At 46.8% G+C, this 26932-nt stretch overlaps 1 protein-coding gene across 1 annotated transcript; it reads left to right on the forward strand.

The window, feature by feature from the left end:
* The first annotated feature begins 3709 nt into the window (after nt 1–3709).
* Nucleotides 3710–24973, forward strand: Gpnmb (glycoprotein nmb). Its single transcript, NM_133298.1, is given in 11 exon segments — nt 3710–3893; nt 8896–9048; nt 9986–10129; nt 12754–12927; nt 14915–15073; nt 15344–15703; nt 19488–19586; nt 20107–20209; nt 20891–21099; nt 23865–23958; nt 24345–24973. Coding segments are annotated over 11 exon segments (1719 nt in total). The 5' UTR covers nt 3710–3823; the 3' UTR covers nt 24499–24973.
* Nucleotides 24974–26932: the final 1959 nt, after the last annotated feature.

Below are 26932 nucleotides of genomic sequence, written 5' to 3' on the forward strand. Positions count from 1 at the left end.
TGCCCCTCTCCCACAGTCCCTGGCAATCACCAACCCACTTTCTGTTTCTGTGGATTTTTCTATTCTGGGTATTGATGCAAATGGAATTATGGGACTGTCCCATAACTTTTCTCTCACTTGGCACAATAGCTTTGAGATTTATTACACTATAACATGTTATTAATATTTTATCTTTCACATTATTTTTCTTGGGGCTGAGATTGGAGCTCAGTTGGCACAATGCTTACCTAGTGTACAGGAAGCCCTGAGTTCAATCCCTCAGCACCAGAGAAAACCGGATATGGTGGTATAAGCCTATAATGCCCATATTTGGAAAAGAGAGAAAGGAGGATCAGATCAAGCCCCAGGCCAGTCTCAGCTTCCTGAGACACTGACTCCGAAGAACAAAGTCTCTCTCAGTTCATACAGCTCCTTCAACCTGGCAGCTCTCTTTCCCTATGTGTTTGGGCTTTAGCCAATTCGACACATGATTTGAGGACCAGCTCATCCTGTGTCTAGAAACACATCTGACTTTCTCCCAGCTTCTCAAATTCCTATCATCCATCTACATGGCTTCATTTAAGTCCACACAGTGGTGATGGTTAGGACTGGCTTAACAATAATCTAGCAAGGAGCTGTGTGGGGAGAGACTGTCAATAAAAGAAGGGAGACCATGTAGTCCTCCTCCCATACCTAATCTCCATGACAACAGTCCTGTCACCTGGGTATGCTGGGCACATGGCTGGAATCTCAGCAAATGGCAGGCTAAAGCAAAAGTTCTGGGAGTTTCAGGTCAGCCTAGGCGTAGAAAGATCCTGTCATGGGAAAAAGGGATGGGGGGGGGGGGCGGATAATGATCTCAAAAAGGACACAAGTCCCGGATAGTCCAGCAAGTAAAGGTGCTTGCCACTAAACCTGCCAACCTGAGTTGGTCCCTGAAACTTACAAGGTAGAAAGAAAGAATCAACACTACACATGCACTGTGACACACAGACACACACACACACCCACACACACACACATGCACGCACACATGCACATGTTCACACATGCGTGCACACACACACCATATCAGTAAAATATCATAGTAAAGAGCAGACAAGCCAGCAGTGGAGGGAACCTGATGAAAGAACATGTCTACCTGTGAGTTCTTTTTCTCCTTTTTTGAAGATACAGGAAAAATATATTGGGAGAGAGAGGCTCAAAGCTCAGTGACCCTAAGAAACAAGGGCTTTAATTACTCATTCATGCAGAGAGCCACTGGGCCGGAGAAAGCAGAGAGCTGGGCACAGCAGACGTCTCTTAGTCATTTGCTATGCTTAAATCTGAAAATCATGACTCTGCTCATGACACCAGCACAGCCCACACTAGGGGTCACGTGGGCTGCCTCTCTCTTGGAGCTGGCCCCCTTACCTAGACTTTATCCTTACCTTCTGTTCTGCCACCATCAAAGCTTTACTTCAATGAGTCTGCCACGTTTGAGGCTATTGTTCAAAATATTCCCATTGGCCACCTTTATGACTTTTTTCCAAGCCCTCTGCTGGAAAATTGTGCTACAGGGTAAACCCCAGAGATGTTTAGTCTTAACCCACAGGACCTACGATCTGTGATACAGCAAATACCTAAAGAGGGGAATGATGGTTGAATCAAAAGTGGCTGATCACTGACCTTACTGCAGGAAATGGTCCTGGAACATCCAGATGGGCCCCTTGAAATAACAAGGGACTGTAAGTCACATGGGGTGGGGGTGGGCATGGGGGCAGGGGAATCAACACCAGAGGACTGAAATGTGAGAAGCCAGAGAGGCCACAAGCCAGGAAGTGTAAGAAGCCAAAGACCAGAGAAGAGGTGAGGAAAAGGGGGGGGGGTGGGAAAGAGGAAGAAGAAGGGTGAGATGAGGAATAATAGAGGTGGGGGAGAGAAGAAGAGGAAGGGAAGAAGAGGAAGAAGAGGAGATGGGGGAGGGGGAAGAGTAGGCGGGGGGCGGGGGGGAAGGAAATGTTCCCATTTTTGTTTCTCTCCAGCATCTGACTCCTGCCCTAGTGACTGCCCCCTCTGCTGTTGGGGCAAGGAAGGCACAAAGTAAAAGATGATTTAATTGTTACAACTTCCTAAACAAAACTAAGACTTATTGTAGAAGAGCTTAACCGCCAATTTACTTAAAGACAAAGACTACTCACCTAACCAAAAATGCAGGCCGCAGCTATGTCAGCAGCCAAGGGCCCTAACACCTCAAGTGTTACCAGGAGGCTGCCCAAGTTTGAAAACTTGTTGGTTGTCCTTTTGTCTTTTACATTCGTTTGGGGGTTAGGGATAAGGGCACATGCCACAGCTCTTGCGTGAAGATCAGAGGACAGCTTGCAGACGTTACTTTCCTCCTTCCACCACCCTAACCCTAACGCCTTCACCTACTGAACGATCTCACCAGCGCAAAAGCGTGCTTTTTCCGATTCTTACTTTTGTTTTGCTTTTGAGTTGTGGACTCACTGTGTAACCTTAGCTTCCCTAGAGCTTGCTGTATCGAACCAGGCTGGCCTTGAACTGAGAGAAATCCAGATGCCTCTGCCTCCCTGATGCTGGGATTGAAGGAGTTCACTGCCACATTTACTGTTGACTTTTTTAAGATTTATTTATTTATTTATTTATTTATTTATCTATTATAAATAAATAGCTGTCTTCAGACACACCAGAAGAGGGCGTCAGATCCCATTACAGATGGTTGTGAGCCACCATGTGGTTGCTGGGAATTGAACTCAGGACCTCTGGAAGAGCATTCAGTGCTCTTAACCGCTGAGCCATCTCTCCAGCCCCTGAGTGTCCGTTTTTAACTGAGAGTGAAAAGCAGACAGAACTCTATACATTATTTGCATTACACAAAAGCAGTTCTTTCCATCATTCACTTTCTCCTCTGAACTAGAGACTTTTGCTACTTTGTGGTTGTACAGAAGCCTCCAGTTCTCCTCCATGTGGTTTTCCCCCACACACAAGCTCTATTCCCTGAATTACACTGGACTGTAAGTCACGGTGTGCCACCACCAGGATTTCTCCTGCCCAGAAAACAGGCGCAGCGATGTGCCCCAGCATTCCACACTTGCTGCTTGCTGTATGGCAATGCGACCTGTGCTTCCCACAAGCCACTGCAGCTATTCTGAGCAGCTATTATAGAGAAGTTACCGGAAATGATGCCGCTTGTTCTGAGCGTTCCACAGAGCCAAGTCGATAGGTCATAAACTTCACCTTTGGGGTACATTTCTCCTCTGCTTGAAGACTGTACCGAACGTGGAATTCCTGACATAGCATGCAGTGTTGGTGAGCATGCACACACAACACAGTGGCGTTGACTGAAAGGACACCTGGGCTCTGTCTGCTCTGGGAAGGGAGCGCTAGCTGGGATGCAGGGTGTCCAGATTCTAGAAAGGTGCTTCCATAGGAGCACCCAAGGGACACAAAAGAGGAACCACGAAGGCCACCAACGACCAGGTTTCACTTGGTGAAGAATGCTAGAACGGGATGTTAGAAAGCTCCCTTTAACCTAGGAAAGATGGTGGAGAGGAAGAGAAAAAGGAGTGGGGAGGAGCAAGTGTGGGATCACCGAATGAAAACACCGCGCCTCCGAAGTCAGTAAACAGATGCCAGGAGCAAGTGAGTCATGAGCACGAGTTGTTAAGAGGTGGAATTCGGAAGACCAAGCCACACTGCTTAAAACATCACATGATCTCCCTCTGGCCCTGTATTTCATAAAACAGAGAGGATCGCAGGAGGCCGGCACTCTGACTCCTGGTGGATGGGACTAGGGAGTCAGAGTCAAGCCCTGACTGGCTGAGGGCGGGCGCTCCGAGTCAGCATGGAAAGTCTCTGCGGGGTCCTGGTATTTCTGCTGCTGGCTGCAGGACTGCCGCTCCAGGCGGCCAAGCGTGAGTCCCGTCCTCTTTGGGCGCTTACACTCATTGATCCAAATGATGGGCTGGGCCCCTTGACTGGAGTTTGGGGGTCTGCAGGCAGGGTCTGTTCTGAATGCTGGGATTGTGTTCTTTGCTTAGGACTCATGGAGAGCAAAAGCCACGCGGCTACTGGAAGCTTTTTCCGCTCAGTCCAGATTATGGCTGGAAGGGGAGGACAGCCTGTATCCCAAGAGTAAAGCAAGTCTCCCAAACCACCCTTATCTGCTTTAAGTGCGGAGCTCTTAAATGAGGCTCTGGCTAACTTTGCGGAACTCCCCCAACCGTCCGCACACTTCAGGGCGAACTGCCGTTTTAGTGGAGATATTGAGGACGAGCTGGCTCCACCCTGGGAGGGTTCTATGGCAGGGGCCCTATTAACAACGCTTCCCAGCGAGTGGCAGCGGCGTCTTCCAGAGTTAAGCCAACTGGTCCAACATCCTTCTGCGCAGCCGGGGTGGAGTCATGCTCCAGCACGCCCACTTGTCCCGGCCCGGGTGTAGCTGCCCGGTCCTTTCAAGAGCTAGTGAACAGGGGGAAGAGAAGAGTCACTCCACCTCGCTTCCAGAAACCGGAAACCAGCCGGGACCAGAACTTTCCCTGACCCCGAATGTGGCTACCTAGGTGGCTGCCGGGTAGTTCCAGAGGAGAAGAGTTATCTCACCTCCCTGCCTCCTCTTATGCAAGGCAGGTCCTCTCTTAGGTCGTCCTGGCTGGATTGGATCCCAGGCCAAGCAAAGTGGGACCGCTATGGTCCCTGCACCCGAGGATTGCCCAGGCAAGAGAGATCAGCCCAGCCCCATGACAACCGAGCCAGGGATGCTCAAAGCCAGTGATGCCCCAGACTTGGGGCGCCCGCCCGATACTCCGCCTCGGGGTTTGGACTTTAAACACAGAAACAGGAGCCAGCGGGGTGCTAGAAGGAATGGCCCACCTTGGGTCTAGGTGTGGTGTCTTCGCAGAGCGAGGGGAATCTGACTTAGGGATTATCCGGTTTCCCCGGATGAGAAACCTGGCCATAAAGAGCGCCAGGAGTTCGCCCAGGTCACACAGAGAACAGGCGGAAGGGGAAACATGCCATCTTTCCCACTGTTCTTCCTGCCAGGGTTTGGGGTAGGACAGAATTGAGTTCGCACCAGCTGCTAGGCTGGGCCATGAAGTGAGTTAGCGTCAATAAATTCCCTTTTCCTCATTTGCAAAGTGGGCTATAGAGTCTTGGGAGATCCGCTAGCAAAGGTATGTGACCAGAACACATATTCAATGGCATTTTTTTAGGGACAGGTCTGCACACCTCTGCTCCCCCTCTCTCACCCCACCCCTCCCCATACCTCCTGCGGACAGATTATAATAAATGTGGAGGAATAAGAATAGGAGAAGCCAGCAAAGTCCTTTCAGCCATGGTTGGGGGGAGGGGTCGGTAAAAACAATAGCCAAAGACGGAATAAAAGGGCTCGTGCTTTTAATCCCAGCAGAGGTAGGTAGGCGAGTCCGAGGCCAGCCTAGTCTGCATAGTGAGTTCTAGACCCTTTGAGCTACATAGTGAGCCCCTGACCATGTGGTAGCATGCCCCTTGCTACCACAACCATCCCATGCCCTTTTACAGCCAAATACCCCCCTCTACCCAGTTGCACCCCGGCCACTAGGAGTCTGTCCATTTAAATCATCTTACTAGTTCCAGAATGTCACGCGGAGGAATTTTACAGTATGAACTTTAGACATTGGCTTGGGTTTCTCCTCAGTATGATTCCCTGGAGATTTATTGGCATCGCTGTACCAAATAGGCTGTTCCCTTTTCTTTTTGAGTCCATGGTCATAAAATGCCACTGTAACTACTTACCCACTGAAGGACATCAGAGTTATTCCAAGTCAAGATGCTATGGCTTCTCATGTCCTTTTCTCTGGGAAATTGTACAGTTTGGACAGGTCATATAGTGCTTAGCCGTATGTCGAGTTTTAGTAGAACTTAGCAAGATGTCTGCACCTTCTTAGGTTCCTGCCAGCAGTGTGTGGTGGCCCAGTTTTTCTAGGTCCCAACACTTGGCAGGCACCCACACTCCCTTTACTTGGGTGGTAGTGGCCCAATACGTCTGCAGGAGGGTCCTTCAGTGATCCTCTAGGGTTTAGTGTCTATACATCCTCTGCAGTGCTCTCTTGTCTTTTCCCATTTTCCAATTGGAATTGCTTTTTAATAAATTGGTGGAAGTGTGGTCTTCTCCACTCTCTTATACTGGATGCCACAGGGCAGAAGTTTCTTACCTGAGTAAAGTCTCATACATCAGCTTTTCTTCTTTTATGGATTATGTTTTTGGTGTTCATCTAAGAAGTTTTGTCTAGTGCTAAATCCTGGTATTTTCATCTCTGCTTGATGCTTTTTTAAAAATATCTCTTTTCTTTGAGAGTTACTTTTATTTTATTGTGGAGGTGGTACCTGCAGCGGCCACAAGAAGGCGCCAGATCTCCTGGAATGGGAGCGTTTGCGAGCTCCTGGCAGGGCTACTAAAATTCAAACTAGAGTACTGTGCGAGTGCTTCTGACACTCTTAACCACTGAGTCATCTTTCCAGCTCCTCTGTTTTACGAGTTTGTGTTTCGTGTGAACTCTGCCAGGGTAAATTGAACGGGTCTGCTCTTGGCTTCCCTGTCCGTCCGTCGCCGTTCCTGCCACCCCACCCCACTCCGTTGCTCCCTGTATTTTTCTTTAACTTTTGAACTTCGGGAGCAGAGGAGCAATCTGGTAGTGTTGAAGTTCAAACTCAGGACCCTTGCATGCCAGGCAAGCACTGTATCACTGGGTCACACCCCAGTCTGATCCTGGCTCTGATTGCATCTACCTCAGAATCTGTGGGTTCTAGGTAGGAACAGTCCTGAGACTTATTTGGGGTTTGTCTGATTTGAAGGCCTGAGATCACACAGCCTGTTTATGACAGAGACCTTGTGCCATGACTCCCAGTTCAATCCTATTTCCAACTGTATCTGCCTCTCTGTTGAGAAAGGAAAAGGAAGGTGAGCGGTGCTTCAAACCATTGCTTGCCTGGCAGGCATAAGTCAGAATTCTGTATGCAACACTTTCAAAGCAAAAAGCAAAACCAGAACAGGGCATTCACAAAAACAGGACGCCCAGCTGTCTCAGTGCAAAGAAGGTAGAGAGGTAGATAATGGATAGGAAATCGTCACCATGCACAGATAGAGACAAGAAAGGATGAAGTGGATAAGAACCGAGATATTAGGCTCGAATGCAAAATGTCTGCCACCCCATCATAGGGAAATTACCTCAGTACTTCACATAAAACTTAGGGATTCTCAGATTTGATTTCTAAATATACAACCAACTATGAGCTGCCTACAAAAAGAAAAAAAAACTCTCACATTAAATAAGAATATATGCAGGCTAGAAGTAAAAGAAGGAGAAAATAGGGTCCAGAGAGATGACTCAGAGGACCCAGGTTCAATTCCCCATACCCACATGGCAGCTCACGGTTGCCTGAACTCCAGATCCCGTGCCCTCTTCTGGCATGCAGAATGTGGCCACACCATGAACATAGTTCACTGACACAGATGTAAGCAAGATTCCTATGCATAAGAGTAAAGGAGTCCTTTTGAAAAAGAAGCAAAGCAATGGAAAAATTATATATATACACATATGTACATATGTACATACCATATATAATATATTAGACACTAGCAAAGTAGTCTTCAGAACAAGGAATATTATCAAGAGCAAAGAGTTAATTACTAATTAACATAGCCAATCAAAACATCAATAATTCTAAGTGCAGATATACCTAACAGTAGAGCTTCAAATGCATTTTTAAGAAGCTTGGAACTAGGGGGTTGGGGATTTAGCTCAGTGGTAGAGCGCTTGCCTAGGAAGCGCAAGGCCCTGGGTTCGGTCCCCAGCTCCGAAAAAAAGAACCAAAAAAAAAAAAAAAAAAAAAGAAGCTTGGAACTAGAAAAGGAAATAGCTACAACTCTAACCCAAATAACATGGGGCTTTTTTGTTTTGGTTTGGTTTTTTTTTTTGGTTGGTTGGTTCTTACTTTTTTTTTTTTTTTTTTTTTTTGGTTCTTTTTTTCGGAGCTGGGGACCGAACCCAGGGCCTTGCGCTTCCTAGGTAAGCGCTCTACCACTGAGCTAAATCCCCAGCCCCGGTTCTTACTTTTTGAGACAGGGTTTATCTGTGTTGCCATGGCTGTCCTGGAACTCACTTTGTAGACCAGGTTTGCTTCGAGCTCACAGAGATCCACCTGCCTCTGCCTCCCAGGTGCTGAGACTAAAGGCCTGCACCGCCATGTCCGGCCCCAAATAACAGGTCTTAAAATGACTCTGTTTAACAACTACAGACTATACAAGGGCCTTATTTGAGTCAGGAGTGTTTGGTTTTGAGACAGTCTCTCGGTAGCCCAGACTAGCCTTGAGTTCCTGGCAATCCTCCTGTCCCTGCTTCCTGGGTACAGGTACATGGGAAATTCATCAGAATGTATGCAGAGTTTTGCCTTGGAATCTCGCTTGCTGACACACTTGTCTTTGGTACCCGGGAGCCCCAGACTTTGCACTCCTGTAGACAAGAGGGTAGAGGACTGGGGAAGGAAGCTGCTGGAAGAAGATGCCATCTAAATTTCTCTTTCCTCCAACCATATGGGTCCCAGGGAAGGAGCTCAGGTTGTCAGTGTTGGTGGCAAGCAGCCTTCCCTGCTAAGACCTCTCACCCGCCTCAGTTGACATCTGGGGTGGGGTCTCCTTATATAGCTCTGGCTGACTTGAAAATCACTTTGTAGGCCAGGCTAGCCTCATCCTCACAGATACCTGCACCGACACACCCATCCAGACTTATTTTTAAGCACCTTTAGTTACTTGATGTACTGATTATATTATGCATGTGCTTCCCAGTGATCGGAATGAAAAGCTCCACCAACCGTTCTCACAGAAGTGCTAAGTGATCAGTGGAACTGACAGAATCTGTTTTCCAAACACTAACATAGGGTTCCGTGATGTGCTGGGCCATGAGCAGTATCCGGATCACATGAGGGAGAACAACCAATTACGTGGCTGGTCTTCAGATGAAAATGAATGGGATGAACAGCTGTATCCAGTGTGGAGGAGGGGAGAGGGCAGATGGAAGGACTCCTGGGAAGGTAAGTGGGAAGCTCCTCCCCCAAGCTCCTCCCCAAGCTCCTCCCCCCACAGCCACAGCTGCAGAACAGCAACAAGAAGGTGAGCCAGGGCTCAGGCTCTGGTGAGTGATGTGTGCTAGGTGAAGAGTTAGCAGCCGCTAGACTTGGCAAGGTCCCCTCCTCCTCCCTCACCATCTTCAATTTCTGGGTCGAAAAATCACTTGGACTTTGGACATTTCCAAGGTCTCTGAATACTTTAGAGAATGGCCAGATTCACCCTTCAGCCTGTTGGCTACCATAGCGTAGGCACCCTCAGAAAAACTAGGACATGACCTGATCATCCAGAGATCGAGAGGTGGGTCTTCCCAGAAAGTGAACCATCCCGCACAGGCCAGAAGCCGAGTCCTCCAGTCAATTGGTGTTAAGATTAAAGTCTACAACTTTCAACATGTGCCTCTTCAATCCAAAAGGGTCTCTCTCTCTCTCTCTCTCTCTCTCTCTCTCTCTCTCTCTCTCTCTCTCTCTCTCTCTCTCTCTCTCTCTCGTATTTGTGTTTTGTCTGTGTGTATATCTGGGCACTGCATGTGTGCCTGGTGCCCAAGGAGGCCATTAGAGGACCTCAGCTCCTGTGGAACTGGAGTTACAGATTGTTATGAGCTAGCGGCCACGTGGGTTCTGGGAGTTGAACCAGGATCCTCGGGAAAGCAGCTGTCTCTCCAGACCCCTTTGTTCTTATCTTCAGTGAATACTTTTTTCTACGATTAGAAAATCCTTTAGCTACTCTGACTTATTTGTCTTCTATGGTATTGAACTGTGAAAGCTAAAGTTAGCGTCAGGAAATGACTGCACACTGTACAGAGGCATGCGGATCGAATGGTCCTTACCCACACACAGAGCTCTATCAAACAAAAGGTGGAAGGTGTTCCCAGGAAATGAGCTCCATTCTTTCCTGCCCTAGGAGGCCGTGTGCAGGCAGCCCTAACCAGTGATTCACCGGCCTTGGTGGGTTCCAATATCACCTTCGTAGTGAACCTGGTGTTCCCCAGATGCCAGAAGGAAGATGCCAACGGCAATATCGTCTATGAGAGGAACTGCAGAAGTGGTAAGGAGGCTCAGCTCTGCTCCTGGAGCTCCGCCCACAATCCTAATGCTCACAGGTGCTGTCACCGCCCCTCGTCATCCTCCTCCCCAGGGTCACATCCTTGTTAATTAGCCTGTGTTCATCGTACAAATACTTCTACTGTACACCATGGACTTTGATTATATCCACCTCTAACTCCCCGTCCTGTCTCCTCCCATCACTGTTCTAGCTCTTCCCAGGTGACCCTGTGAGCTACACTGTGGGATGGGATGAACTCGGTGACAGAACACCCGCCCAGCACCACACACTCAAACACCCAACCTGCATCTCCTCCACTGTCACACCCAGCTTGTCTTCTGTGTCTTCTGTAATCACTGTCCTTGCTCAGGTTCTCATTGTATTACCCGGAACTATTTTATCCACAAAATGAACATACAAACAGCACACAGGGCCCGCATGAGAGGGTGTGCTGATTGGCTCATTTCTGTTGGCGAGTGTTTTGAGTAACCGGTGTCCTGCTGGTGCTGACACTGTATGGGTGGCTCTGCTTCTGTTCTGCTCTTTTCTTTTAAGGATTTATTTATCTTATGTATGTGGGTACACTCTCACTCGCTTCAGACACACCAGAGGAGGGCATCAGATTCCATCACAGATGGCTGTGAGCCGCCCTGTGGATGCTGGGAATTGAACTCAGGACCTCTGGAAGACCAGTCAGTGTTTTTAACCGTGAGCCACCTCTCCGGCCCTCTGGTCTGCTCTTAAAGAGATGCATTCATTATCCATGTTAAAAGAGCATGAGCACACCAAGGGACATTATTTTGTGAGGATTGTACACTCTCAAGAACTCAGATAACCATTGAGATTATCAGACATTGGTGCAGCTACTCCTACACTGGGCAGCCTTTTGTAAATCTGTTGGTGTGTTTATTTTTTTTTTTTTGGTTCATTTTTTCGGAGCTGAGGACCGAACCCAGGGCCTTGCGCTTCCTAGGTAAGCGCTCTACCACTGAGCTAAATCCCCAGCCCCTGTTGGTGTGTTTATTCCTCCTTAGTTTTTTATCTCCCTTTGAGGAAAACACTAAATTCTGTATGGACTGGGGTTAATAGTAATCTAGTATTTAATATTCCTCTCCCCCCCCCAACCCCATCTTCCTGTAGCTTGTTCCTATAACCTGGTATCCAGGTTAGCCTCAAACACATGATCCTCCTGCCTCAGTCTCCACAGTGTTGGGATTACAGATGTGTGTTACTGTGCCCAACTTCTTACTTTAAAAAAAAAAAGATTCTGGGGTTGGGGATTTAGTTCAGTGGTAGAGTGCTTGCCTAGGAAGCACAAGGCCCTGGGTTTGGTCCCCAGCTCCGAAAAAAAGAACCAAAAAAAAAAAAAAAAAAAAAAAAAGATTCTGACCAGAGTGGGAACATACGTTGGTAATTCCAATACTTGGGAGGCTGACAAATGGAAATCTCAAGTTTGAGGCTACTTGGACCACATAGCAAATACCAAATAAACCTGAAACACTTTCGGGGAGGGTGGGGGTGTTGAGAGAGAGTTTTTCTATGTTGTCCTGGCTGTCCTGGAACTTGCTTTGTTGACCAGTCTAGGTTTGAACTCAGAGATCTGCCTGTCTCTGTCTCCTGGTGCTGGGATTAAAGGCATGTGCCGTCTCATCCTAACTGTAACAGAAAACGAGAAAGAACTCAAAGGCCTATGGAGTTGTGTCAAAAGGAAACAAGAGTCAGCTCAAAGGGCCCTTGGCCTTATTGAGGAAATTTTGAGAATAAAAAACAATCATGACTATTGACCAGATAAAGGTGCTCTTGAAGTACACAGGCCAAGGGGGTGCTCTGGATGACAGACAAGGAAGCGGAAAATACCACACATCTGGAGAGGCTGATGCCAACCCCTGGATTCCAAACATTTTTCTATGTCTGTTTCTCTTGAGTTTTCTGTATCTAATCTGTTAAACTATGCCTAGAATATATGCACAAAAGATTTATGTGTAGTAGATTTATGCATAAATCTTTTTAGGACTTATTTTCACTAATGAGTGTAAATGTGTCTGTTTGTATGTGCAACTGCTGTCAGAGGCCAGCAGAGGGTGACAAAGTCCTAGGAGGTGAAGAGCAGACTGTTGTATTTTATCTGAATGTTGGCAGAGACAAATAGCCTGTGGCTGGTGACCGAGAGCCTGTGTGTGCGGACCTTGCTGGGGTAGGCGTGGGTGTGGCGCTGCAGGGATGTGAGGGAATATTTTCCCGAGGACAGTCCTCTGCTGAAGGAGGACATGACTTAGGGCTTGGCCGTGATGCCAGTGAGGGAGGGAAAGACGCTGAGGATGGAGGGCCACACTAGATGCATCCTGCAGGTTGGTTTGGATAGCACTGAGATTCAGAGACTCGAAAGGAAGATACATGTGTTAAGTTAACTCTCCAGAGGGAAGTTTCCTGGAAATTGATTAGTATAATATTTTATTGGCATACAACACACACATGGGAAAGCATCGGTATGCAATGGGTGGAGTCTGAACACTAAGACGTTAGCCTGTAGTGGTGTTTATGGTGGTTCTGGGAAACGGGAGTGTTTGGACTGAGTGTTGGGCACTTGGAGGCCAGAAAACTAACTAGATCTATCTGCTCTTGGTTAGATTTGGAGCTGGCTTCTGACCCGTATGTCTACAACTGGACCACAGGGGCAGACGATGAGGACTGGGAAGACAGCACCAGCCAAGGCCAGCACCTCAGGTTCCCCGACGGGAAGCCCTTCCCTCGCCCCCACGGACGGAAGAAATGGAACTTCGTCTACGTCTTCCACACACTTGGTTTGTTTTTACAAACTCTTTGCTTTTTGCATTCCTCTCACATTTTGACCTTGTCCTTTCTTATTCCCTAATTGAAATCATACACCCATCCCCCTGTTGTTTCTTCTTTCTGGGTGAAGAGCGAGAGGAAGTGAAGTCCCGGTTAACCTCGCCATGTCCTTGGGACAACACAGACATAACGAGAAGGGAGAGAACTTGGCTCTCTTTTCAGTGACAGACAAATCTAGTCTAACATAGTCCTGTGAAAAATATATTTGAATGGCATATGGTTATTTATTCATTAATTTGTGAGCGTTCTTAAGTGAGGTAGTCAAAGTTGAAGAAGCTCATTCTCTGGGGGGAATTTGGAAACATAGAAGAGCTCAAACGAAATATAAAAGTCATTCACAACATCAGACATGATTGCTATCGAATGACATTTTCAATATTAATAGTTCTTGTTTAAGATAATAATGGATACACATTTTTATTTTGCTATCATAGCATTTGTCTACATTATTTAAATTTTCCTAAATTGTTTTAATGACTGCATAACACCTCCATGTGTGGATCCTAGAACAATATCGGCACTGTTCTTCTCTGTCACGGTCTGCCCTCTGTTTTCTAAAACCACAAAAGGTTTCACTTTGCTCTATTATTAGTGAAGTGTTATTTTAAGAAGAACAAAATTAGGTCATTATTAACAAGACTGCTGAGTTCTCAGTACATTACCAGAGGGCCATGTTTATGAATTGGTGGGAGAACCCATGCCCAGCATGTACACAGTCAGCAAAACATACACATACATACACCGCACCACCCACCCATACACACACACACACACACACACACACACACACATATATATACAATACACACACCAAAGACATACACACACATACACTACACACACACACCACACACACACATCATACACATACACACACACATCATACACACACATCATATACACACACATCATATACATACACATCATACACACACATCATACACACATACACATCATACACACACACGTCATACACATACACACGCACATCATACACACACATCACACACACATATCACACACACATATCACATACACACACATACACACATACATCACACACACACAGTCTCCATCATTACCACCACCACCATCACCAGGAGCCGACTGAGGCTGAATTTTCAGAATCTGCTCCAATTGAGCAACTCCTGGGTTTCTAAGGTTTTGTCCTTTCTCGGAGAGCATCCTTTACTTCAGCATTAAGAAAGCAAGTCCACTGAACAAAGCTCAGGATAGGCCAGGTGTCATGCCTGTCTGAAACCAGCTTTCTTGGTGCCATGGCAGCTCTGTTGCTCAGTTCTCCAAGCCCACACTCGTTGACCTGCCACTTCTGTGGCCAGCACTTCGGAGTTTCAGGGATGGCTGCAGAGGGAAACGGAGTGATTCAGATGTGCTCCTGTGGGCCGTCCATTCCCTTCGTATCTGTGATCCCTGTTGCTCTTTCATGTCTTGCTGGTTTTGGGTACAAGTCCTTCTAGGAAGTGCAATTCCAGTCTCCCGGGAAAACCTAAACAGAGCCATGCCCGTGTACTTACATCAGCTGCTTTTAACTTGTTGCAAAAATGAGGCACATTTGTGACTACAGAACCTATTAAAACTCTCCCAGATACCTCACCATGACATCAAACGAGTCCTAAGGGAAGGATATGCGTTTCAGGTGCAAATCCTTTAAACCTAATAGTGTCCATCGATAAGTTAGGAACTGGCCGGATTGTCCCGCTATAGAGCCCTTCGTTTTAACCAGCTGTATGCAGCTGTTACCTGTGTGCAACCATAAAGTTGCTCCATCAGGTTTTGCGTAGAGACCAGCACCAGCTCCCTGTCTGGAAATCCAGCCCGTTCTCTCTACAGAGCAGCCTTTCACTAGCCTTTCAGAAACAACTTTGCCGAAAGATCGTGTGCCGTTACCAATAACTTGAAATGTCTGTCCTTCCACAGGTCAGTATTTTCAAAAGCTGGGTCGGTGTTCAGCACGAGTTTCTATAAACACAGTCAACTTGACAGTTGGCCCTCAGGTCATGGAAGTGATTGTCTTTCGAAGACACGGCCGGGCATACATTCCCATCTCCAAAGTGAAAGACGTGTATGTGATAACAGGTGTGTGGCGTGAACTCCACAGCAGTGGAGGAGGACAGGGCATTTAGCCCTTGGACATGGGCAGATGGGGAGAGAATTAGCACCCAGTGTTCTGGGTGAGCCTAAGGCTCATGTGGACCCCAGCAGAGCGGATCTGTTTCATTCTGTGCTACCCTCACAGAACTAAAGCTTACCACTGAGAAGGTCTAATCTTCAAGCAGAAAGCCTCCGTGCAGCGCTCCCCTCACAGGCAAGCCATGTGTTTTCTTTTTCTTGTGTTATATCTTCTAGATCAGATCCCTATATTCGTGACCATGTACCAGAAGAATGACCGGAACTCGTCTGATGAAACCTTCCTCAGAGACCTCCCCATTTTCTTCGATGTCCTCATTCACGATCCCAGTCATTTCCTCAACTACTCTGCCATTTCCTACAAGTGGAACTTTGGGGACAACACTGGCCTGTTTGTCTCCAACAATCACACTTTGAATCACACGTATGTGCTCAATGGAACCTTCAACTTTAACCTCACCGTGCAAACTGCAGTGCCGGGACCATGCCCCTCACCCACACCTTCGCCTTCTTCTTCGACTTCTCCTTCGCCTGCATCTTCGCCTTCACCCACATTATCAACACCTAGTCCCTCTTTAAGTGAGTATTTCCAGAACACTGTGGTGGTGGTGGTGGTGGTGGTGGTGGTGGTGGTGGTGGTGGTGGTGGTGGTGGTGGTGGTGTGGTGGTGGTGGTGGTGGTGGTGGTGGTGGTGGTGGTGGTGGTGTGGTGGTGGTGGTGGTGGTGGTGGTGGTGGCAGCCACAGGGGATTTTTTTCCTTGTTTAGTCACACTTGTTCCTTTTCAGACTTTTGTGAACAAACCTGAGAAACAGAACAGCCTCTGTAAGACGCTGATCAGTGTGACATTGTGTGTATTCCATTAGACATCATCATAGGTGTACACACACACACACACACACACACACACGCACACACACACATGCTCACATGAAACAGCATACATGTGCACACACACGTGCACACACATGCACACACACACACACCCTATCATGTCATGTGGTCTCATATTGTGTAGAACTTTCCTGCATTCATAGTGAACCCCTCTCACACCGTTCTCTGGGGAACAGAGAATTAAGTACTGAGTTTTTCTCACCTGCAGTTTGAGGTCTGCACTCACCTCCATTGATCCTTTGACAAATCTTGACCTCACAGATCTGCCATCTACAAAAGCTCATGATGCATGTCTGGATAGTATTCCGCCTGAAGCAGGTCAGCTGACTCTCGAGGTCGGTTTCCTAAAGAAGCTTTACTTTAGACCACAGCAGAGCTGTAGCGCTATACTCAGGTTGACAGCTCAAGTCTGCTCCTCCAGATCTTTAAATGAGGGAACCCTAGAGCTTCGGGGGGAAAGCTGGGATTCTTAGCAGCTTTGCATGAACCAGCATCCTGCTGCAGAGTCCACCAGGAAAGACTGAGCGGATTCTGTAGTCACCTCTGAAGGCCCCTGGGAGAGCCAGGCATGTTCCCCAGCCTGTCCTGCTGATGGACACCTGCGTGAGGATCTAAGACAGCACTAGGAACAACATTTCCCAGAGTGCCCTCATTCTGAGATTCCCACCAGGCATGGGCATGCTGCCCTCAGGAAGCTTTGAGAAACCATAGAGAGCTCCCAGCTGGCTTCCTCCTTACACATCACAAGTCCTTTTTATTTGCCTCCTCTGCCTCCTCCTCCTCCCTTTTTTTCTTCTATTTTGAGAAAGGATCTTATTATATAGCCCTAGGACCTTGCAATCCCTCTGCCTCAGCCTCTGGATTACAAACTTGCACTACCATACCTACTCTTTATTTAGCCTTTAAACTCTTTAAAAAATTAATCTGCTTATGTTATATGTATGGTTGCTTTGTCTGCGTGTATGTCAGTACACCACATACATCCCTGATTCCCAAGCAGGCTAGAAGAGGGCATCAGGTCCCTTGCAACTGGAGTTACACACTGTGTGAGCCACCATGTGGTTGCTGGAAATGAACCCGGGTCCTCTGAAAGAGCAGCCAGTGCTCTTAGCCACTGACCTATCTCTTCAGCTCTATTTTTTTTTTTTTTTGGTTCTTTTTTTCGGAGCTGGGGATCGAACCCAGGGCCTTGCGCTTCCTAGGCAAGCGCTCTACCACTGAGCTAAATCCCCAACCCCTCTATTTTTCTTTTTAAAGATGAGGATCTTTTTTAAACTTTGACTCCCAAACTGTGCCATGAGTGCACCTTCAGTCTTAGCACTCAGGAGGCAGAGGCAGGCAGAACACTATGAGCTCCAGGTCAGCCTCATCTACAAAGAGAGCTCCAGGACAGCCAGGGCTACACAGGAAAAACAACAATGGCAACTGTGACTCCCTCCCTCCATTTCAGTGCCTTATGGAATTAAAGGGAAGATAAAGGTGGGCATTGCCATATTTTCCTTGCAGGCTTTAAATCCTAAAGCTACACCACTTTTAATTATGCGGGTGAGGCATTAGTTTCTTTGCTCAATTATATCCACAACTGCTTTGGTCCCGTCTTTTTGTGTGCACACAGCAGCCAGAGCTCCTCGGTTGTCTGCCACCTTAGTCGGAGACAGGGTTTTCCCCTGGACCTACAGCTCTCCAATTCAGCTGGACTTGCCAGAGTTCTGTGTTAGTTGATGTGTCGTGTTTTAGGGTTGTTATCGGTAGGTTAGTTGGTTGGATGGTATGGTGGTTACTTTCCCACTGCTGTAATAAAACACCACGGCCAAGGCAACTTACAGAAGAAAAGGTTTATCTGGGCATCACAGGTCCAGAGGCTTAGGAGGGAGCGCTATCCTGCTGACAAGTATTTAAGGCCAGTTGGGAACTCACTTCCCAGGCATAAACAGGAAGTAGAGTACTCTGGGCATGACAGGAAGCTTTGAAATCTTGAGCCCACCTCCAATGACACACCTCCTCCAACATGGCCACTCTTCCTAATTCTTCCTAAACAGCTACTAAGGATCCAAATGCCTTGTGACTTATAGCTTATGGGTTTCATCTCATTCAAAACACCCCGGTTGTTTTCTTTTTTAAAGATCTAATATATTAACCCAACTTACTATACAGCTCAATAGGTCTCAAGCTCACAGCAATCCCTCTGCCTCAGCCTCCAGGGTACTGGGACCCCAGGCATGAATACCACACCTGGCAGAGCAGTATGCTCATATGCCTTATCTCACTTTGGTTGACATGATTCACCTGGGAGGACAGTGATATTCTATTTTGTTGGTGAGCAAATAGAGGCAAAGACCAGTTTAGTGACGTGTGGGCAAACGGGTGGTACTAGCATTAAGGCAGAACAGCTGCACCCCAATGAAAAGGGACTTCTACTCCTTGCTCAGCCTCCAGGGGCTTGACCTGACTAGATGCAGAGAAAACCAAGAAAAGACCATCAGAGGCTTTATCAGACAGAAAGCTGGGATCTGAGTTCTCAGGTGAAGAAGGCTTAGCACCCCCAGAAGCACAAGTTTATTATATAGAGATGATGAAGAGAGAGGCAGGGCCTATGGTTTATAGTTGATCACAGAGGCCAGTTTAACTAATCTTAGGAGGAGCTGTCTCTGCAGGGGAGCAGTCTTCAGGCTGTAAACATCTGTGGGGAGAAAGCTGTGGTGGACAATTTCTGCACACACATCGGCACTCGCTGCCCTAAGCAAGGCTTTGGCATTCCTCCAGGTCTTTTCCTGGGCGGAGGCTTTGCAGTTGTCATGGACTTGAGGTTTTGAGGTCCTTGATATGACCGTGCCCATGTCAACAGCACAGATTCTCTCAGAACTCCATGCTTTCAGGCCTTCCCGCAGGTTATTTATAGAATTAAGTGGCCACAGTGCCTACATAATGAATGTTCTTACATCTGGAAGAAGCTACACATTTTATATTACACTAATTTCTGCCTTAGCTGAAAAACTATAATTCTTGATGCTTAGCTGGGTTTGGATTGGTTGAGTTGGGTTGGAGTTTTGATTTTTATTCCTGGCTGTCCTGGAACTTGAGGTGTACATCAGGCTGGCTTCAAACTCACAGAGGTCCTCTTACCCCTGACTCTGGGATTAAAGGCATGAGTCGCCACACCTGGCTTCTTGATGCTTTCTAAAGAGAAGATGAAGCCAGGAGCAGATGGTGCCATCAACAATCCCCAGACTTGGAAACTAGAAGTAATAAGACCCAGAGTTAGGGCCAGCCTGGGCTATACAGTAAATTTAGACCAGCCTGGGCTACATGAGTTCCTGTCTGAAAAAAAAAGATAAAACAAACACCCAAACCCACGGAAACAAAAATAATAAAGAATGATGGACAAGCTCTTTGGTTTTTGTTATATTATGTTAACTCCGTTACATTCTTCATCCCTAGTTATCTTAAACTTTTATTACTCAAACTTTCTAGTGCCTACTGGCCACAAATCCATGGAGCTGAGTGACATTTCCAATGAAAACTGCCGAATAAACAGATATGGTTACTTCAGAGCCACCATCACAATTGTAGGTAAGGCTGGAGACCAGTGGGGAAGGATGCCAAGATCCGCAGAGCCACCCACTCATTTAGCTAACACTGGAAGGGTAGAGATAAAGGAGCAGGGCCCCTTGTCCTGTCTAAGGTAATGAAAGAAGGTGTTCACGGTTGGCAAGAATGCTGTCTCTAGTCCTTTTCCTTCTCCTTTGTTAAGGGACATTCTGTAGTTGAGTTTCTATAACAGGGTTTGTAGGCTCTGGGCCTACAACTGGGGTTCATGGCTTGCTGTTCTGAGGATGAATGTCAGATTCAGTATCTGGAAAGGAGCACCCCCTGGCTCATGAAAGGCCACCCCCTTGCAGTGTCCTCCCATGGTAGAGGAGACAAGGAGGCTCCCTGAAGTCCTCTGGGCACTGACCACATCCCCAGCAGAGGGTTTACCCCTCACACATAACTCAGCTAGGATTTCAACCCAGCAAACGATCTACGGCAGAACAGTTTCCTCTGGTTTCTGTTGCATTTTCTTAGTGCTCTATGTTGACTGTTTTGATAGATGGAATCCTAGAAGTCAACATCATCCAGGTAGCAGATGTCCCAATCCCCACACCGCAGCCTGACAACTCACTGATGGACTTCATTGTGACCTGCAAAGGGGCGTAAGTACCGGCTCGTGCCAGAGGAAGGGCTAAGTGAGGGACCCCAAGTCTGAATAAAGGGCTTGACCACTAGTCATCCTTTTGAAGGTGATTCAAAGGCCTACATATCAGAAGCCTCAGGTGAGCTGGGTGTAGGAGACAGGCACATGTCTGTAATCCCAGTAGTCACGAGGGGCTAAGTAAGGCAGGAGACTGTGGCCATATTGTGAGCCTTTCTCTCAAAAGAAAATATAAAGAGGGGGCAGAGTGCAGGGCACCCTAGCATACGAGAAGCCCTGGTTGGATCCCCATCACTACGTAAAACAGGACATGGAGTACATGCATGTATTCACAGTTCCCTGACAATCAGGGGTGTAAGGCCATCTTTAACTACATGGTGAGCTTGAAGCCAACATGACTACATGAGACCCTGTATAAAAAAATAATGGAGAGAGAAAAGGGTGAGAGGAAAGGCAAGGCAAGGTAAGGCAAGGTAAGGCAAAGCTCTGTTTAAAACTGTTATTACAGAGGCGCACATAGTGTGTCTCATGTCTATAATCCTAGTACTCAAGAAACTGAGGCAGGAAGACCATAGGTTCCAGACCAACCGTGTGAAACCCTGTTTCAAACTCGGCACCTCCAACTTTGCATTCTTTTCTCCCTCACGGAACCTGTGTGCCCTCACCCCCTCCCACGTCACAGCACTCCCACGGAAGCCTGTACGATCATCTCTGACCCCACCTGCCAGATCGCCCAGAACAGGGTGTGCAGCCCGGTGGCTGTGGATGAGCTGTGCCTCCTGTCCGTGAGGAGAGCCTTCAATGGGTCCGGCACGTACTGTGTGAATTTCACTCTGGGAGACGATGCAAGCCTGGCCCTCACCAGCGCCCTGATCTCTATCCCTGGCAAAGGTGAGGTTTGCTTTGTAACTGTATGAACATTTCCTACAGCCGAAGTGTATACCTAATATTAAAGCCCTCGAAGGCTTCACTCGCAATGTTTATCTCATGGCCCAGATTCTTGGAACCATCGCATGTGAAGTCTGTCGCTGACTAAGTTGTCATTATGTGGCTTAGGTATGCAGTAACTCATGAGAACGTTTACCAGAGCTGTAGCACTAAGAACAAGATGGAGAAAATATCCTGCCTCTTACAGGTCAAGGCACCCTGGCACCTGCCAAGAACTAGGGAGGAGAAATGGGCAGCCAGAGGCTGTGGACATTTCAGTGTCCTGACCTCTAGGAGCTGTGCAGCTAGGGCTGCCCCAGCCCTATGTTTTTCTGAATTACCTTTAAAATCTTAGCTTGTTCCACGTTGTTTGTGTGTCGGCAAACTGCTGGTTTCCTGTGCAGGTTATTTTTGGTGTAGTGAGTGATTGAAAGCTAGAGGAAGCAGGCTGAGGTGGACCATAATGGTAGGGCAGTTGCTTGACATGAGTGAAGCCATCAAGACCTGGGTTCTATCCCAGCATCATAAGAAAAGAAAAGAAAAGAAAAGAAAAGAAAAGAAAAGAAAAGAAAAGAAAAGAAAAGAAAGCTAGGAAATTTGAGGGGTGTGTGGTGGGACATGCCTATGCTCCCAACACCTGGGAAGTTGATATAGGAGGGTCACAAGTGCAAGGCCAGCTCAGGCACAGTGCATAACAAAATCAGAGAGGAGAGAGAGAGAGAGAGTGAGAGAGAGAGAGAGAGAGAGAGAGAGAGAGAGAGAGAGAGAGAGAGATCCGTCAGTAAAGTGCTTGCCTTGCAAGCATGAGGACCAGAGTTCAGATCCCCAGATTCCCCAGGAGTGGAAAAACCAGGAGTGGGGATGTGTACCTGAAATCCCAGCAGTGGTAAGATGGGAGGTGGAGACAGACAGACTCCTGGAAACTCAGACACTGTCTAGTCTAACGTACTTAACCAATTTCCAAGCCTAAGAGAAAGCCAGTCTCAAAAAAAGGAATGACACCTGCATTTGATTACCCTTTATCTCCATATACACCGGTGAACTCACACCCACACAACATGTACACACACAACCATGCACACACACAACCATGTGCACACATTAACCATGCACACACACAACCATGCACACACCAACCATGCACATGCACAACCATGAACACACATAACCATGCACATAACCACACACACATACACAACCATGCATAACCACATACACACACAGAGTGGTGGAGAGGAAAGTCAGAAAAAGCAAAAACGCAAACAAACAAAAAACCTGTGATCCAGTGAGTCTTATAACTTAACTGGAATTTCAAAACCAGAATTTCAGAAACAGTGATAGTTCAACTGGTGTTTAGCTGAATTTTTTTGTTTACTGATAGTCATTAAGCTGCCCACTCCATCCCCAGAACAGAACCCTGCACAGGATAGAAGTCACTGGCTAAGGAACAAAACAAGGAGGACTCCTGCTTTCCTGAGCAGCAACAGATGTTATAGGAAAACGTTTAGACCAATTTCACAGTTTGTTTAAGCATCAAACTGAGCAACACTGGAGCCAGGAGAGGCCCAGACCTGCTCCCATTGACTGAACCCCTAACTGTCTGTCAGGACCCAGGGCAGCCACTGCTGACTGCTTCTGCTTCTGTAATCGAGGCCTGGAGTCAATCAGCCAAGCTGCTTAGGATTGACTGGAACTTAGTTGTTTCTGTTTTTAAGGATTTGGGGCGCGCGCGCGTGTGTGTGTGTGTGTGTGTGTGTGTGTGTGTGTGTGTGTGTGTGTGTTGTGTGTGGTGTTTTTGTTGTTACAAAATGTTATCATAAGAGGTTGTCATTTGCTTACCTGTGAATTTGTCAGTTAGATCACAACTTGGAACATCTACTCAGACTTATTTTAACACGGGCAATAAACAAATGAACAAGATGGTATTTTGAGGAGGAAAAAACACAGGTCAGAGGAAAGAGAGCAGTGAGCTTGTAGTGGGAGGTGAGGGCAGTGGTTAGCACCCTAGACAGAGTATGGGGCAAACCTTGCTGTTTAGCGATCCTGTCTTGGTAAAGAACCTCCTTGGAAATAAGGCCTAAATATAAATGACGAAAACACATGAAGGCTTCTATTAGGGTCTTCAAAGTTTTATTCTGTAAGCCCCGGTGAGGCGTTCGTGGGGAAGAAGATCTCACAGGCACATGACAGAGAGATGATTGTGAGAGTAGGTTCAGTCAATAGAGAGGGCTTCCGAGGAGGGCTCTGGAGGACCGGATGGTGACAGTGGCAGACCAGAGAGAGGCAGCTCAGGTGATCAGGTATGCTTTGGGATGGACACAGAACTGGCTGGGTTGCTGATTACAGAGGAAAAAGAAGATGACATTCCTGCCTCGTGGCCTTTGATACAGTGTGATCCAGGCCGAGGAAGAGGCAGGCAGGGTAGTGACAGAAGAGAGCTGGTGCCCTCTGAAATGCTGGGAAGGCACTGAGCAACTGAGGAGACCTGAGATGGGCCAGGGAAGGGTGGTCCCAGCAAGGGCCACACGCTTTTCACAGAATTCCAGGGGTTTTAGCACAGAGGCAGGCATAGAACATGAGATGGGGCCAGAGGACAGCACAATGGAGTGGGAGAGCCTTTTAGCCCCTTGGTGTTGAGAGCCGGTAGCTCATTTATACAATAGCATCACAAGCAGGTGTCCTCCAAAGGAATGGAGCATAATTCATGTGGTTTTCCTTCTGTTTTAAAGACCTAGGCTCCCCTCTGAGAACAGTGAATGGTGTCCTGATCTCCATTGGCTGCCTGGCCATGTTTGTCACCATGGTTACCATCTTGCTGTACAAGTAAGTTTCTGATTTTAACACTTTTCACCTCTATAGCAGATAGCATTCGTCTGTATGAATGCACCATTTTTTTCTTTCTTTTATATATTATGTGTATAAGAAGAAACTCATCCATGGAACCATGAATACCAAACTGGGACCTATTAATTTTACTGTGGTTTTGGATTTGTTTGTTTTAATCCTGAAAGCATTACCAGATGTTAGTAACTTGACAAAATTGGTTTTTGGAATGTTTTTAAAAATATCTCAAAGATCTGATGTGTCGCAGGCAACAGACTGGGTTGAATGGAATTAGCCCTTTTGCACCTATCATGAGAAACTCTATAGAAAGGAATTTAGTTCAGCCGAAGATATGTTTAAACCCCTGTCCAACACATTGTTTTCAGAAAACACAAGACGTACAAGCCAATAGGAAACTGCACCAGGAACGTGGTCAAGGGCAAAGGCCTGAGTGTTTTTCTCAGCCATGCAAAAGCCCCGTTCTCCCGAGGAGACCGGGAGAAGGATCCACTGCTCCAGGACAAGCCATGGATGCTCTAAGTCTTCACTCTCACTTCTGACTGGGAACCCACTCTTCTGTGCATGTATGTGAGCTGTGCAGAAGTACATGACTGGTAGCTGTTGTTTTCTACGGATTATTGTAAAATGTATATCATGGTTTAGGGAGCGTAGTTAATTGGCATTTTAGTGAAGGGATGGGAAGACAGTATTTCTTCACATCTGTATTGTGGTTTTTATACTGTTAATAGGGTGGGCACATTGTGTCTGAAGGGGGAGGGGGAGGTCACTGCTACTTAAGGTCCTAGGTTAACTGGGAGAGGATGCCCCAGGCTCCTTAGATTTCTACACAAGATGTGCCTGAACCCAGCTAGTCCTGACCTAAAGGCCATGCTTCATCAACTCTATCTCAGCTCATTGAACATACCTGAGCACCTGATGGAATTATAATGGAACCAAGCTTGTTGTATGGTGTGTGTGTGTACATAAGATACTCATTAAAAAGACAGTCTATTAAGCTGGTGTGATTATTATATTGGAGTGGAAATTTTCCCTGTGTTGTTGAATGAAGTACCCATCCATTTATCCACGGACACTTATAAAGCACATGGTGGGCCACATTCGACCCACGGGACCTTGTCTGTTCAATGCCAGCAGACCCTTATCGCAACCAAGTGAGATCTGAGAGTCCAGACTGTATCTGCCTTGATGGAGGTGGGACAACTGGGTAAATCTGATTACATTCCCCGCATACTAGATGGTATTGTACAATGACTGTTCATTTGAGGCATTACTGGGGACCAACATTCAGCCTGGCACTTTGACCCCTAGGTGGCCTAGAAGCAAAAAAAAAAAAAAAAAAAAAAAAAAGTTTTTATTTGGAATGGCCTCCAAAGAAAGCAAAAATCACTGGCCACTTATTTATATGATGGCTGTAAGGCAGAGACTCTCAGTCAGGAGTGTTTGGCAATGTTTGGAGAGATTTGTGGCTGTCAAAACTAGGATAGGGTGCTACTGGCATCTAGTGGGGAGAGCCCAGGGCTGCTAACACCCTGCACCTTCAGGACATCCCCACAGCGGAGGAGCCCAGAGCAACTGAAGGAGTCCTGAGCATGGACATCCGAACAGAAGCCTTGTATCTGAACCCAACCGTGACATTTAAAGCTTTGTAACCTAGTGACATGGCATTGTAGGATTCTTTTCCACCTCGGTCTCAGCTGTAGAGGGAGTAATGCTGTCCCTCTCTGACTCACTTCACAGGGCTGCTACAGCTACAGCTGCAAGAATGAATGCAGATGTGGCCTAGTGTTATATTCTGAGCCTGAGGACAGAAACACTGCGAAGAAGCTCGCTTGCTTGATTGCTTGATTGATTGATTGCTTGATTGATTATAGGACATCAATTCCAGATTGCTGCAGAATCCACAGACTGCTTAACTACACCCCCTTGGTTCCTAACAGTCTTGCGGAGGTGGGACCCCATAATTTGGATTTCTAAAACATCAACAGAGAATCCTTATACTGCTGTTCCTGGACACAAATGAGCAAGATTGGGATTGGGATCCACTTCCTTGTTCACATCAACAGGGGGCAGCAGAGAACAGCAGATACATAACAGTCTCCAAGGCGGCAGGTCCAAGACTTTGTTTATCCAGCTTCATCCAAACAAATTTTAATCTAGCAGCAGGAAAGAGGTCTGAAATAGTAAATCGTGTCAGTTTCTATTTTCCAAGTGACCCTGGCAAGAAGTCATTCAGCTTCTTCTAAGGGAAATGTATGCAGAATAGAGGAAACAGCCTAAGAGACAGGGATGGCTTGATTGATGTTGGCTGAGACTTAAACTTCTCACAAAAAGTGCATGTGTATGTAAAAAATTATTCCAGGAATTGCACATTCCTAGGGCTTTTGTAAATGTCTGCACCCTAAGCATCCCTGAGTCATTCATAAATATTGGTTTCCCTGGGTTGAAATTTCCACAGTGTAAAAGCATAAAGGCAATGCCATCACAGTACCCATCACACACAGGATACACAGAGCATTGAGCTCAGGTGACACACAAAGAGATGATGATTGGGCAGTCATCCCCAGGATGAGGGTGACCTCCTTTTGGGGGACCCTGGTGGGGGAGCAATTCTTTGCAGGTGTTTTGTTGATGTTGTTGTTTGTTGTTGTTTGTTGTAGTTTATTGGATTGTTTGTTTCCGTTGTTGATGTTAGTTTGTTGTTGTTTGTTGTTGTTACTTGTTGGGTTGTTTGTTTCCGTTGTTGATGTCAGTTTGTTGTTGTTGTTTGTTGTTATTTGTTGGGTTGTTTGTTTCAGTTGTTTGTTGATGTTAGTTTGTTGTTGTTTGTTGTTTGTCTGTTGGGTTGTTCATTTCCGTTGTTGATGTCAGTTTGTTGTTGTTTGTCTGTTGTTGGTTCCTTGCTTGGTTGGTTGGTTTTATTGAAGAATGCTTCCAATGCTGCTGGAGTAGAGGC

The sequence above is a fragment of the Rattus norvegicus genome, chromosome 4 (assembly GCF_021556685.1).
Source record: "Rattus norvegicus strain SHRSP/BbbUtx chromosome 4, alternate assembly SHRSP_T2T, whole genome shotgun sequence".
NCBI lineage: Eukaryota > Metazoa > Chordata > Mammalia > Rodentia > Muridae > Rattus > Rattus norvegicus.